The 15,610-nt window shown below is 43.4% G+C and overlaps 1 protein-coding gene across 1 annotated transcript in view; it reads left to right on the top strand.

Annotated features, from left to right (window-relative positions):
* Positions 1–15,610, top strand: part of LOC122793960 (arf-GAP with coiled-coil, ANK repeat and PH domain-containing protein 2-like) — a 930,687-nt gene that overhangs the window by 548,475 nt on the left and 366,602 nt on the right. The window contains exon 10 of the mRNA XM_044062015.1: positions 3,802–3,871. Coding sequence (XP_043917950.1) covers positions 3,802–3,871 — 70 coding nt within the window. The remainder of the gene's footprint in view (positions 1–3,801; positions 3,872–15,610) is intronic.

The following is a 15,610-nucleotide window of genomic DNA, read 5'->3' as shown; positions in this document are numbered from 1 at the left end:
CTCTAGAAAGAAAACGTGCAAGAGGAAGCACATAGACTCCCAGGATGAGTCCCTCACCTCTGACACTGACCTCGAGGAATCGGAGGAGTCCCCCAAGTCATCCTCTGTTTCAGTATCTCCAGGATGTCGGAGAAGGAAACATCATCAAAGAGGTGACTGGCTGTCCAAAGCTCCTTCCGAGCAGGAGTCGGTATTCCTTAAGGCCTTTGGTGCTCAGTCCTCCGCCTCCTGGGTGTCCCCACCCTTTGACGAGCTCCTTGATTTGATCTGTCGAAGGGTGTGGGAAAACCCTGATTCTGTGGAGCCCGTACCCAGGCGTCCCAACAAGTTTCTTTCTGCCCCCCAGGGCAAGGAGTTTCTGTCCAAAGGAGTCCCTGTAGATGCCATGGTGGTGGCGGCGGCCACTCAGAAGGAAGTAGCAGAGACTTCTTCCTCCATCCATCCTCCTAACAAGGAGTCTAGGACCATGGGACCGGTACGGGAAGCGTACCCTCTTTTCAGCAACCTTTACCTTACGGTCGCTGAACTATCTATCTCATTTCACGCTGCTCCAGAGAGATCTCCTCCAGTAGTTAGGAGATACTCGTGCGGGTAACGTCCCTGAGGCGGTGGCCCAGACGGTTAACGCCCAGGTGTCTACCCTTAATTCCATTGTCAACTCCTCCATGCGGCTCATTTCGTATGCAGCCGAGGGAGTGAGTAGGGCAGCAAGCTCAGGAGTCGCCCTTAGAAGGCTAGCCTGGCTGCTCCTGTGTCACTTCGCAGAGGCCTTCAAGTCTTCCTTCACTGACGCCCCTTTTGATGGTTCTTCTTTGTTCGGAACCAAAGTGAAAGACACCCTCACCAGGTGCGAGCAAGAGGGAAAGACCCCGTCTGCCATAGGGGTCTGTTTTTTCCCTTCCTTCTAGGCCTTACCCCAAGGCCCAGCGGGGGGGGTGTGGTTCAAGAAATCACAGAGGTTTTTTTCCTGCCGCACAAGGTGAGTCCCCCTCCAGAGGCAGAGGAGGGGGAGGTTATTCAGGGAGACGCCACCCTAGAGGCAGAGCGGGCCCCGCAATTCGGGAGACTGCGATTTCTTTCGCGGCTCTCCTTACTCTCGTTCCTGAGGGAGTGCCCGGCTGTGCTTATCCGGAGCCAGTCGGGGGTCGAATTTAGTTATATCCGGAAGCCTGGAAAAGCATCACCCAGGACCGATGGGTATTACGGATAATTACCGGAGGTTATCTCATTCCGTTTACATCAGACCCCCCTTCAATCAGAAAAATCCCAGACGTTCCACCCAGTGAAAGGGATCAAGCAACCTCAGAGGTTTCAAAGCTGCTAGGAAAAGGAGCCATCCAGCGTGTCCCCTCAGACCAAATCGGATTAGGGACTTACTCAAGATTCTTTTTGGTGCCGAAAAGAACAGGGGACCTGAGACCCATATTAGATCTCAGCCAACTGAACAATTATGTACAGAAGTCCAAGTTCCATATGGTCACACTACAATCGATTCTCCCATTGTTGGGAGAGGAGGTATGGGTGTGCTCCATCGACCTCAAGGATGCTTACTACCATGTGAAAATGGACCGGGCATCCAGGAGTCACCTACGCTTCCGGCTGGGAGCCAGTCATTTCTGGTTTCGAGCCCTGCCCTTTGGTCTCACCACAGCCCCCAGGGTGTTCACCAAGTGTATGGCGGTGGTGACTGCTCACTTGAGACGTCAGGGATTCCAAGTGTTTCTGTATCCGGACAACTGGCTCCTTACCGCCCCCACCAGGCATCAACTAGTCCAAACCAGGGACGCTACCATCACTCTGTCAACAGTTGGGTATAACACTAAATTGGGAAAAATCTGCTTTGTTGCGTTCGCAGCATGTCACCTTTATAGGCGCAGAATTAGACACCATTCGAATGCGAGTATTGTTACCGCAGGAGAGGATCAGAGTCTTACAACAACAGATACACATCCTGATGCCCCTGAGGAAAGTGATGGCAAGATTGGTTCTCCAACTCCTGGGGACCATGGCAGCAACAACTATGTTGGTCCCTCTAGCGAGATTGCACATGAGACTTCTCCAATGGCTCCTCTTTGTTCAATGGTCTCTCCAAAAATTTCCACTTTCTCACCCCATTTTGCTCACGGACAGATGCAAACAGGACCTCAGTTGGTGGCTTTGCACCAACAATTTGGATGGGGGAAGGCCCTTCGTTCCACCCATCCCGGTTGCCACAGTGACCACGGACGCCTCCCAGATGGGTTGGGGGGGGCATTATCTTGGCAGGACAGTCCAAGGCACGTGGCAAGAGCACGAGATACATCTGCATATCAACGTCCTAGAGATGAGAGCAGTGCTACTTGCGTTGCAGGCACTGTTCTACCTCTAGGGACGATTGCAATACACTCGGACAACATGTCAGTAGTGTGGTATCTAAACAAGCAAGGGGGAACCAGGTCTTACCCCCTGTGCAGAGAGGCCATGCGAGTGTGGCAGTGGGCAGTAACTTCCCAACTGTTTCTGGTGGCAATGCACATTTCAGGGAAGTCCGACGTGATTGCGGACAGGCTAAACAGAGCTATTCTGATGCCTTACGAGTGGTCTCTGAATCGCCTAGTTGCAGAGCGAATCTTCAGCAGATGGGGTCAGCCTTGCTGCGACCTTTTTGCCAGCCCCCTCAATGCAAAATGCAGCAGCTACTTCACGGTGATCCCCCCACAGGGGGAGTCACCCAGGGGCGCTCTGGTTCACGATTGGCCCTCCGATCTGCTTTATGCTTTCCCTCCGTTTTCCTTGCTGTCAAAGGTGATTCAGAAAGCGCAATCCTTGGGAAGCAGAATGTCTGGTTCCCCTTTCTTCAACCATATATTGTGGACACTCCTTGGATTCTGGACCCTCAACCAGACTTACTGACACACATGTCGGGACAATTCCACCCCTCCCTGATGAACCTCCGGTTGAAAGCCTGGCTACTCCACTTCCATCGTTAGTTAGGCTTCATAAATTCTCACCAGAAGTGGTTCACATATTATCTTCTTCTCATAAGCCATCTACTAGGAAGATTTATTCTTGCAAATGGGAGAGGTTTTCTATTTGGGCGCATACCCAAGGAATCTATCCTTACACAGCTCCAATTGCTTCAGTCTTGGAGTTTTTGTCTATGCTTTTCCATGTTGCTAATGAGCCTAGTCTCATGGCTCATAGACTCTGCAAGGCTTTCCTGAAAGGTACTCTGTTACTCCGTCCCCCGGTCTCCGAACTCATGAACCGGGGAAGATGTACTTCTCAGAGCGAAGGAATTGCAAAATTTTAGACACGCCACAAAGAATGGTGACAAGAAGGAAATGTTCAAGTGTTCCTTCCTCTGATGAAGTACATCTTAAAGATTATACAGATACTACAAATAATTTGTTGTGTCTTTGACATAGTTTCAGTAGATATGACGAGTATGTACGTATTGTATTTTGCTTACCTATATTTTTGTGGTCGAGTCTTGGATGAAAAGGGTATGCTTTATGGCTATCCACTGAACTCAAGAAAAATGCAAATTAGGTGGTTCAAGAACTTGACTGTATTTTATATTTTGTGGTGTTCTAAAATATATTGGAAAAACTCTAGAGACTGTTAATCAATAAGAGAAAACTCAGCAGCAGAAAATATTTATCTTGGATGCATTTGGTTGCACTTTTTTTTTTAAACTAAGTTTAGTATTGTGTGACAGAATTATTTTTTGCAGGCCTGACATGTATGCTTATTTTGATACTACTGTAGTTTGCTTTTCTTTCTGCTTCCTTTGTGAATGACCCTGTTTTCCCCCCCTAGGAGTTTGGGTGTTCACCTCTCAAAAGTCCGCTCCCTAACACTAGATTCATGGGAACCAGAAGTCTTGAAGGTATAATGTTAAAGTTACTCTAAAAGTTTCAATATTTTAACTCCATTTATTTTTCCTTTTGATGAAGTTATATTTTCAAATTTGAAAAATAAACATTATTTACAGTGTTAAAATGTGATACAGACAGAAGGATGTTCTTGTGTAATTGTTATTAATTGCTGGAGGTAAGATGTTGTATCCCTTTCCATTTTAGGTTCGTAGGTTCATAGATAAGTATTAGGCTAGCTGCACTAGTGGGTCAATTTAATCCTAGTCAGTTTCCCTTTTTTTGCACTCGAATGAACCTGTCTCGTGGGTAGAGACTGGCCTTTCCCATCCCATAGTCAGTAATTATATATTACCCCTAATCACAATAACTGGAATCATGCAATAGATAATTTTGAGGGGACCCGTGTATGAGATAAAGCATTTAGGAGCTGCCTCTGTCCATTAATTGCACAATGAGCAGTCCTGGGGTACATTTTCTGTTTTCTGTCCATGGATCCAAGTTGTTTTTGAATGTGAACAGAGATGAACTTTGTTTAATGTGGTTCGGGAGTCTTCTCCGGAGCAGAGGTATCCTCTGCGAGATGCATATTACCAGTATATATATAATTTTCTATGTTTGCTATTGTGACACTGCAGCACTGACCCAGTAATCAAGGAGCCTCAATTATCACCACTGGCAACAGTGGGGGACGTACACAATGGAGGATAAGTACACACACAGTAAAGTGCAGTTTCTCTTAAGAGCACAGAGAGACCACAGTCAGTCTGGGGATAGTTTCTCCAGATCCCCTAATAAGACTCCCCACAGACCCCACTGGCACAGCTATAGGGTTGAGATCTCAACTGAGTGGCCAAACGAAGACCTCCAACACCCTCTCTGTCCATCCAACACCCTCTCTGTCCATCCAGTGCTTTGTGTCCCTGCCCAAGTAGCTGACACACACACACACTCTCTCTCCTGGAGATTTGCTTTTACACAGACACACACACACACACACACACACATGGGAAAAGCTGGCACATGCATAATGTAATCGAAAGGTGAATTCGCCGAACTGCATCTACATCGGAAATGCAGTTCTGCAAATTCGCTCTTGTGGGGGGCAGCACCCCCCCCAATTATATATATCAACTCCGAGATTGCACTACAGTGAGGAAAGGGCAAATTTTCCAATCTTCACTGTACTGCGATCTCACTATCAACAGTTTATATATACACATACAAACACACACACACACACATATATATACATATATATATATATATATATATATATATATATATATATATATATATATATATATATTTACACACAAATATTTGTATGGGTCTACTTTGTTTCATTGAAAGCTCATTTCACTGAATTTCATTTCATCCTGACCGATTTGCTGAAAGCTCAAATTACTGAAAACTCATTTCACTGAAGGGGAAGTACTTGCACTGTGCAGAGTACTGTAAGGCAAGTAAAAGGTATATGCTGTTTTCCCCACTGTAGTGCAATCCTGGAGTTGGTATATATAGTTAGGGGGTGTGGGGGGGCATAGCCCCCCCCCCTAGTTTGGGTATATATAACTAGGTAGCGGGCTTACTGTACTATTTATCTGTAGATTTGCCATTTATTTTGCCTGTTATACAAAGCAGCATTATGTCTTTCTGTCCACTGCTTTTCAGACATGCAACTTGTGATTGCCAGTCTTGCAATTATGAAACATAGTTTGATAAGGAAATAATTCTATAATTAAAACAGGTATCTTGTTTATTTAACTGACTGGACATCTTATTTCTCATAAAGGTTTGAACATAGTACATAAGTAATCATGCTTTTTGTAAAAATAATTGGCATCTGGCATCTAACTCCTGCCTTACCTGTTTATAGTCTTAACCTTTTCTATGTGTTTATGTATAAACCCACATATACCACATCTGTATGTATGTATGTATACATACCCACATCAGATTTCACATTACAGTGGTTGCTTAATTGTTCCTGATGTTTTCTTCTGAGAAAACATTTCTTACATAAATTTGTGTAGTTCTCCTGTTAAGATGACATAATACAGACTGGAGGACTTCTTGGACGTCATTTCTTGATTCTGTGCACTCTTCTATCAGAACAGATTTTCTCATAATACAGTCTTCTGACAAGGAGAGATGAATGTGGCCCAGACCATGTCCGATGGAATAGTGGCTCAGGCACTGGAGAAATGTGGGAGGGGAGCAGCTGATGTTGGTTTTGCCCATCTTGAAGGAAGGGAGGTGTTCTAGTCCACTACTGTGTTGACATGAAGAGATTCATAACATGCAGCAGAATGACTGGCAACTTTCTGTTTATTCTGCAAGTCCACACATAATAGCCATTATGGCTAGTGTAAGTCACCGAGGAAAGTAAACCAGGCCCTTATGTATGCAAGCATGTCATCTGCCATGGGAGCGGTTAAGGCTGCGCAAGAAAAATCCTGATGACTGCCTTATGTGATTGGCTATTGCCCCATTGGGGGAAAGAATGGGCCATTCTGTTGCAGAGGGATGATGGTTACCAGCTCTTGGAGGAAAAAGGGAACAGCGTGTACCTGTGCTGCTGTGCTTCCAAACACCTGTATACCTTTATTTCAATACCTGTTCATTATGGTTCCTTATCTGCAGTAACTTGAAGTACAGAGGAATCTTGATTCTGTAATGCCATTATCTGTGTTATTGGATGCTATACTGCAGTATTTGATATCATACTGTTCTCCTGCTTCTTTTAATAATTGTCATAATTCTGTAACTAAATTACAGCGTCCTTGTTATGTTCTAAGGTATTCTGTCCTTTCCCAGTCACTGAAAACAATTCTGGAAACGTACTGTGCTTTGTGGTTTAGTCATTTCTGGAATTTACTTTAATTTTAGCTTGTGTACTTTTTCCTGCTAATGCTTGTACCTCTGGAATTGCTTTAAGCCTTTACTTTGTTTATGTATGCATATATAAATATATGTTTGTGTGTTTGTAATGAGGCCACGTAATTTGTCACCAAGTTTTTATAACATATTGGGAACATATCAGCAGTTCTGTGATACAAATCATACTGTACCTCAGTCAGATTGTGTTTACCAAAGACCAGCTCATTGGTACTCTCTGGACGTGACTGGTTCTTCATTAGGGGTGCCTAAAAGACAGTACAGTGTAATAATGCTGGTTTGTGTAATGGTCATAATGGCCAATGGCGGATTTAGGTCAGGGTGCAGGGGCGTGTGCCTCTACCTTTTTAAAGCCATTATTCTTTTGTGGCTTAAAGGAAATGCACTGTTCTTCTTTAGAAATCAGTTAATATTCTTCTCTTTCGGCTATTCCAGTTAGGGGTTGCCACAGTGGATCATCTGTTTCCATTTCTTCCTGTCCTCTGCATATGGCTCTGACACACCAACCACCTGCATGTCCTTTCTCACCACATCCATAAACCTTATCTTACGCCTTCCTCTTTTTTCCTCTTACGTGGCAGCTCCATCCTTAGCATCCTTTTCCCAGTATACCCAGCATCCCTCCTCAGCACGTCCAAACCAACGCAATCTCGCCTCTCTGACTTTGTCTCCAAACCGTCCAACCTGTGCTGACCCTCTAATATACTGATTCCTAATCCTGTCCATCCTTGTCACACCCAGTGCAAATCTTAACATCTTTTACTCTGCCACTTCTAGCTCTGACTTCTGGCTTTTTGTCAATACCACCATCTCCAACCCATACAACATAGCTGGTCCCACTACCCTCTTGTAGACCTTCCCTTTCACTCTTACTGGTACACGTCTGTCACAAATCACTCCTGACACTCTTCTCCACCCATTCCACCCCACCTGTACTCTCTTCTTCACCTCTCTTCCACACTTACCATTACTCTGAACTGTTGATCCCAAGTACTTAAACTCATCCACCTTCGCCAACTTAATGTGCTGCCAAAACAGTATCTTTCCGATGTTCTTCATGTTTCACTGTTGCAGTCATTACATTTGGGTAATCTGCTGGCAGGTTGCCCTCAGTCGGCCTGATTAACAAAGTCTTGGGTCCTGCGTCGGTTGCTGTCCCTTCTTCCTTGACGTCAGGGGTATAAAACATGCAGCCGATGCCATTTTCATCTGTCTTTTTTGTCGCTCGGTGCCCAAAGCAGAAGCCGTTCTCAAGTGCCGGTCAGCTGACTAACCAAAAGCTAAGTACCTCATTGGGGAAACTTTTTCTTGCTCCTTACTAATGTCAGTAAAAGTTAATAATTGTATTACTTGTGGGAAGCAAATACCTCATAAGGATTTTTATTTGTACTGTATTCCTTGCCTAGGCCCTGACCACAACGTGCTTTGCTGTCGGTTTTGTGCTAAATTTAACCAACGCACTATTAAGCGTCGGTATATTTTTGCATCTAAATATTTTGGCTCAAGATTTAACTATCCAGAAATGTCGGTTAACAATCCGACTACAGAATACACAAAAAACGCAAAGAAAAAGACAGAGACAGACCGCCGAGGTCCAAAACTGACGACAAAGCTTCTCCTAAGCCCGTCGCTGGTTCGCCGGTACTCATTGAGGTGCTTTCACAGCCCCTGATACCTGCTACTTTTGACTCGCAGGCCTCTACTGAGACACATTCAGAGTCCGGTATGCCGCGAGACACTTTAAATATTGAACCCGCGGATTTCTCTCCCTTCGATGGGTCCGGAGCCGCTGAGTAGGCACCAGCTTCTGAGGGTGTTTTTAAGACAAAAGATTTGTATATTAAACCATCGCCATCTTCAAAACCTAGGCCAAAACCAACTTCTATGTCTAAAAAACTGACGCTTGGGCCACACGTGCACAGGCCCCTATGCCTAAAAAAACTAATTATCAAAATGGCTGAGGATTTAATTGCCTTGATCAGGAGTTCCCAACCCCCTCCTGCTAAGAGGCCTAGGCAAGGCACTGATTATGAATCTTCAGATCAGGTTTCCATTTCTTCTGATTCCTCTTCTGATCAGGAATTTTCTGTTCCACCTTATGAGGACTCTGATGCAGAAGAATCCAACCCTTCTGCTTCTCCTTCTGAGGATTTTTCTTTTGGAGAAACTTTGCATACCTTAAGGGAACATTTTCACTGGGAGAGTCAGGATTTTTCAGAATCTAAAAAGAGGTTTAGGGATTTTCTTCTTCTTCCTCAGCATAGTTCCTTTGGCTATACTACCTGTTCTAGACATTGTTGTTGATGTTTTCTCAGAATCCAGCATGGCTCCTGATTCCTTGCCTCCGGCTCCTAGTAAACCAGACAGATATTACAGGGTTACTGACTCCCACAAATTCCTTTTTAAAAACCCTACTGCTGACCCTGAAACAATTTTTCAGGGTCCAAAGGGTGTTAAGGCTTCTACTGCTAAAAATCCTACCCCTTCTGAAAGAGACTCCAGGGCACTGGATAGATGGTTACACGTCTGCAACCTTGGCAATCCGGGCTTTAAACTGACAATTTCATATGCTTAAATATCAGCAACATGTCATGGGCTTACTTAAACAGAAAATGATGTTGATTTCTGCCTATGTGGAAAATAGAGTTACAGAATTTATTGCATTCAGCTGAACAAGTTGGAAAGCTTACTTTGCAATGTGGTTTTGATTCCTTGGAGGCCTCTTGCAGGGCCACCGTAACTGGATCTGTGATAAGAAGGCATGCTTGGCTCAAGGTGCAAAATCTGCCTGATCATGTTAAAGCAAAATTGTTGGATGCTCTTTTACAACAGGACAGTTTATTTGGTAATAAGGCAGAAGAAGTTTAGAAAAAGATGGAAGACAAAGCTAAATCTATGCAAACTGTAAAAGATTTCCTACAAGTGCAGCCACCCAGGTTCAGTAGGCACTGGCCTACTAAGAATTGGTCCTTTCCAATACCCACCAGAGCCACACAGGTCAAACCCAGACACTATAAAGGCTCCAAGTTTCAGTCACAAGGAACTTGCAGAACAAAACAATGGGGTGCCTCCACCTCCAAATCTGGAAGTAGCAAGGCACCTCCCTACGGTAAACAGTGTCAATGACTTTCCTCTGCCAACTCCAAGCAGTTATCTTTTGGCAAACCCTTTGGGGGGAAAACTAACACTTCATGCACACAATTGGCATCATTACCCAGGACAAGTGGGTTTTAAATATAGTATCCCAGGGATAGAGATTTCATTTCCACACATTGCCATTCCCAAACGGATGGCCAGATCTGCTTCCAAATCAGTGGGCAGAGGCCCAGAAGCAAGTTATGTCCCTCATGAATATGGGGGCTATTCAACCAGTACCAGAAGAAGAAAAGGGACAAGGTTTTTATTCAAGACTTTTCCTGCTACCCAGAAAAGACAAATCATGGCGTCCAATTCTGGACTTATCCATTCTAAACACATTCCTGGACATTATCCGCTCTCTAAACACATTTCTGGACATTCCAAAATTCAAGATGCTGACTCTCCAACAGTTACTGCCTGTGCTAGGCAAGGATGCCTGGTTGGTAACTCTAGACGTAAAAGAGGCTTACCTGCATATCCCAATCAGGGAATCTTGCAGAAGATACCTCCGCTTCAAAGCAGGCTATTTGCATTACCAGTTCTCTGCACTGCCCTTTGGCATATCTACTGCACCCAGGGTCTTCACAAAGTGCCTGGCACCAGTAATTGCATTTTGCAGACAAAGAAACATTCATATTTATCATCTGGATGATTGTCTAATTCAGGCAGAAAAAAAGGATACTCTTCTACAGCACCTGGCATTTGTAAAGGTACACCATAGACAAAAAGAAATCACAACTGGTACCCTCTCAAATAATTACATTCCTGGGTGCAAGCTTGAATACGACTGCCCAGATGACTTACCTCACTCCAGAAAAACAAATCCAATTGATGACTTACTTCAAACAAGTGGCCACAAAAACCCAGTTATCTGCAAGACAAATTCTGCAGGCCTTGGGGTTCATGGTCTCCTGTATTTTACTAATTCCATATGCAAGACTGCATATGAGGAAACTTCAATGGTACCTAAAAAGCTTATGGAGTCAACATTGTCACAGCCTGGAAACAATGATTGTTATCATTCCATGCCTGCAGCAAGAGTTCCTATGGTGGGCAGAGGCCTCTCACCAAAACAAGGGACTGTCATTCATTCCACCTCCTGCCAACCAAACCCTGACTACAGACTTGTCAGATTATGCTTGGGAGGTGCATCTGGCAGGGAGATGCATTCAGGGCAAATGGAGCCCAAAGCAAATGCACCTGCATATCAACCAGAAGGAGATGCTAGCTGTACAGAATGCTTTGACAGCCTTCAAGGACTTTCTTCATCCAGAACTGCTACTGATAAAGACTGACAACACCACAGTCATGTGGTACATAAGCAAGGGGGTACCCATTCCTTACCCCTTTGCAGGCTAGCCATGGCTTTGTGGAACACAGCCTTTACTTACCAAATACATCTACAAGCTCAATTCCTGCCAGGAAAGCTAAATACTCTGGCAGATGAACTAAGCAGAAATCTTATGGACCCACACAAATGGAAACTGGATCCACAAATCTTCAGCATGTTGACATGTAAATGGGGGAGCCCAGACATAGATCTTTTTGCCTCACCCCAAAACTATCAGCTGGACAAATTCTGCACAAGAAGCCATCACAAAAAAGCTTGGAAAGTGGATGCTCTATCCTTCAGCTGGAAAAACCTATCAGTCTATGCCTTTCCCCCTCTGCCTTTGCTCTCCAAGGTATTACTAAAAGTCAGACAGGAAAAACCAAAAATAATTGATTGCTCCGGACTGGCCTCGCCAACACTGGTACCCGCTCCTACGCAGTATGTCACACCTTCCTCCATGGTACCTGCCTCAGACACCTTATCTACTGTCTCAGCAGAACTATCAAATTCTGCACACTCTGCACCAAACTCTGAATCTTGCAGCATGGCTAATCAACTAATTTCACCAGTTACATCTCCCAGCAAACCTGTGATGGATGTCATTTTGGAGGCTAGAAGGCCCAGTACTAGAAAATCTTATGCTGATAAATGGTAAAGATTCTGTGCCTGGAACCAGGCACAAGGAATAAGCACAGCAATGCCCAGTATTCCTTAGATTCTGCAATATTTAACTGAGATGCTTCACAAGGGCCTATCTTTCTCTTCCATAAAAATCCATGCCTCTGCCATTTCAGCTCATTACAACACAGAGCCTCCTCTCTTTTCTCATCCCCTGCTAAAGCAGTATCTCAGAGGAACCAAAAATTTAAGATCTCCCAGGAGAGCACCAACTCCGGCATAGGACCTCAGTTTTTTGTTGGAAAAGCTCACCATACCTCCTTTTGAGCCAGCTGCTACTGCAGACATAACGTTTCTCTCTTGGAGGAAAGCTTTTCTTTTAGCAGTCACTTCAGCTAGAAGAATTTCAGAACTACAGGCTCTCATGGCAGTGTAGCCTTTTATTATCTTCTACCCGGACAGGGTGTCGCTCAGGACCAATCCATCCTTCATGCCTAAAGTGGTATCTAGTGTGGCTCTTAATCAGACCATTCATCTGCCAACTTTTTCCCAAATCCACAGAACAAGGGGGAGCGGATTCTGCATTCATTGGATGTACATAGACAACTAAGATTCTACTTAAACAGGACAAAATCTCTAAGAAAATCTGAGCAACTACTGGTGGCATTTGCTGCAGGTGCCCCAGAAGGAAAGGCTATTTCAAAGCAGACTATTTCAAAATGGATAAGCCATTGTATTCGTTTCTGCTACATGCATCATGGTAAACTGTCCCCAAGGGGGATCAGATCCCATTCCACCAGGGCTGCATCTACTTCTGCAGCCTTTCTCAGAGGGGTTCCTACCAGAGACATTCTAGAAGCTGCTACCTGGAGCTCAGTTCATACGTTCACAAAACATTACCATTTACCTCTCTTCTCTAAATCCAGATTAGGCTTTGCCACTGCTGTCCTGCAGGGCCTTATAGCTACTCCTATAGCTGTATAATTCCATCCTCCCAACCATAGCTTTGGGATTCTACCCAAATGTAATGACTGCAACAGTGAAACACTAAGAACATAGTACAGTTGTGTACACTTACCATAAATGTAGATGTTCGAGTGTATTCACTGTTGCAGTCCTGGTTACCCACCCCCAGCCCCCTACTTTTCTCTTTTTATACCTCTTCTTTCTTTTGCTATACTCAAAAGCCTTTTTGTTGTATTTGCTTTATTTGGAGGTATATTTTTTTGTGTTCTAAATTACATGCATATATAAATTTGTATATTTTGCTCCCCATTTGGGGGGCAGTTGACATCTGGGGCAAGTAAAACTGATGAAAATGGCGTCGGCTGCATGTGTTATACCCCTGACGTCATGGAAGAAGGAATAGCAACTGACACAGGACCCAAGACTTTGTTAATCAGACCGACTGAGGGCAACCTGCCAGCAGATTACCCAAATGTAATGACTGCAGCAGTGAATACACTCGAACATCTACATTTATGGTAAGTGTACACAACTGTACTTTTCAGTTTCCCGGCACTTTTTTTATTGCTTGCGTCAAAGATGCATCGGGAGATACAACTGGAGGTTGCAATCTGGTGACCTTTTCTACACTCCTCAATAGATCTTCCAACTGCATCTCAGACTGTAGTTCCTTGAAGTTGTGTTTGGTGACCATTTCTAATGGACTGGATTTTGTTGCTGGGAAAAAGGATAGTTTTATATTTCCCAGTTACTAGAAGCACTTGGTAGTAGTGGCTAAGCCAAAAGTGCAGATTTGATTTGATCCCGAAGATCTTGTTCCAGGAATTCACAAATTGAGACTAAAACATCAGTGCTCAGAGAGGTAATTTTTTATTTTCCTTAGGCAAAGCTTGAAGAAATCCCGCCAAAGTGGTACAGTTGTGAGTATCCCTCATTTGGTGCTCTGCTGTACTTTTTCCTGAATCTGTTCTGCACCTGTCTTTACATACATGTTACTTTATTTTATACGGATGTAGTCTAATTGGCAAATGTATATGTAACTGATAATTTATATTACCATAACATGATCGTTTATTAACGAAAGTCACTGTGCTTGTTTACATACTTTTCATCTGTCCAGGTTTTCGCACAGTGTCCAGATTTTTGCTTCATATTTTTGGTCTGTTATTCATAATATTTGTGTTTTTTTCTGGCAAATGACTTAGGACTGAAGCCATTAAATAATGACACATTTGAGTCTGTGAAAGATTTGTGAAAATCTTTACAGTGAGAATGAATTAACTGTTCATTCATTGAATGAACATATTTATATTGTTACATAGGTGGGGCTGACATAATCCTGTTTTTGTTTTAAAAAAAAAAAAAACACCAATATATTTGTTACAGGAGATTTTGTAAGTTAATGCGTTTTACATGTAGCCATAGTTGATCCAATAATAGTAACTAAAGTAGTTGGGATGTTTGTGTCCTGATTAGTCAGTGCTCAACTGCTTTTCTTGAACTCCTTTTACTGTACTTTTTACTCCGTCTAAATGTAGTCCACATGCTGTCAACATCTGCTTACGGGCACTGCTTTGACATTTTTTTCTTCTTTGTCCCATCTACCATATATGCAGACTTTTCATCCCCTAACCTAAACCGCTACTGGAAACAAATATTTAATTTCAGAGCTGTCTGCTGAAGTATACAATGATTGACAGAGCCTCAAACCTCTGTGGTGTTCTGTCATTCATTGCCAAGATCGAGGTAGGTGGGACCAAACCGAAAGCTCAAACTTTGGAGGTGTATTATATGGCTACAGAGTTGACAGTACAGTGTGTAATTGTGGTTTGTTAGCAGGTATTTTTTTAATCTCTGTCAGGAACCAGATTTACACCAAGTTTGTACTCTGTCATAACAGTGAGTAGGTTGGCAAATGTTAATTCCGTCAGTAAGAATTCACGGCAGAAATTTTTGCATTTACTATGAAAAAAGAAAGGCACATAAAGATGACTTGGCGCCTGTGACAATCTGAACAATTAAAACATGTCACTCAACATAAATCATTCATCATGTCTACAATAAAACACAGAATTAAAGAATGAATGAACTGTGCTCTTATTTACTGGCATTTATATAGACGGAGCCACAACTACTTCTAATGATCTGCCCAATCACCAGCTGTATTTGTGTGTATACAAAAACAGATAGGACATGGGCAACAAACCTTTTTCATTTAGGTGTTTGATCAGGCTGTAAAATAACTGTAATTGGTCGATTATGGGTGAACTGTCCTGATTTACTGTGATTCCCCGAGTTAACATTGCATTTTCTTACTGCAGTGCTTTTATTCTGATTAAGCACAAATCTATGAGTGCACTTACATTTTAACCTGAATTTGCACATACATGGTAAGGTAGCCCCTGTTCCTTTCTCTTCTGTCTGGTTGCCGTGGTGCTTCTCTGCCCACTTGGAATGAGCCATGTAGTCTGTGAGAATATAGGGGTGTTGTGAAACTAAACTGCCTTCAGACATGAGCCAAAGTATATTAACTTCCTGCTGTCGTCCCTACATTTGTTTTTTACATGGTATAGTCCACACACACACACACACACACACACACACACACACACACACACACACACACACACACACACACACACACAAACTGCAGTTTTGAGAGAAATATCAAAAGCAGTAAAGCTGGGATAAATTCCATTTAAGTTTATAGATTCTGAATATTGTTATCCCTACCAGTATGCACTTTAAAAACCTAAAAGTTTCAGAGGGAGCCTCCACCATGGATAACTTCTTTCTT

This window comes from Protopterus annectens, chromosome 2.part1 (genome assembly GCF_019279795.1).
Source record: "Protopterus annectens isolate FY-2018-M chromosome 2.part1, PAN1.0, whole genome shotgun sequence".
Taxonomy (NCBI): Eukaryota; Metazoa; Chordata; order Ceratodontiformes; family Protopteridae; genus Protopterus; species Protopterus annectens.
This window is presented reverse-complemented; position numbering and strand designations above follow the sequence as displayed.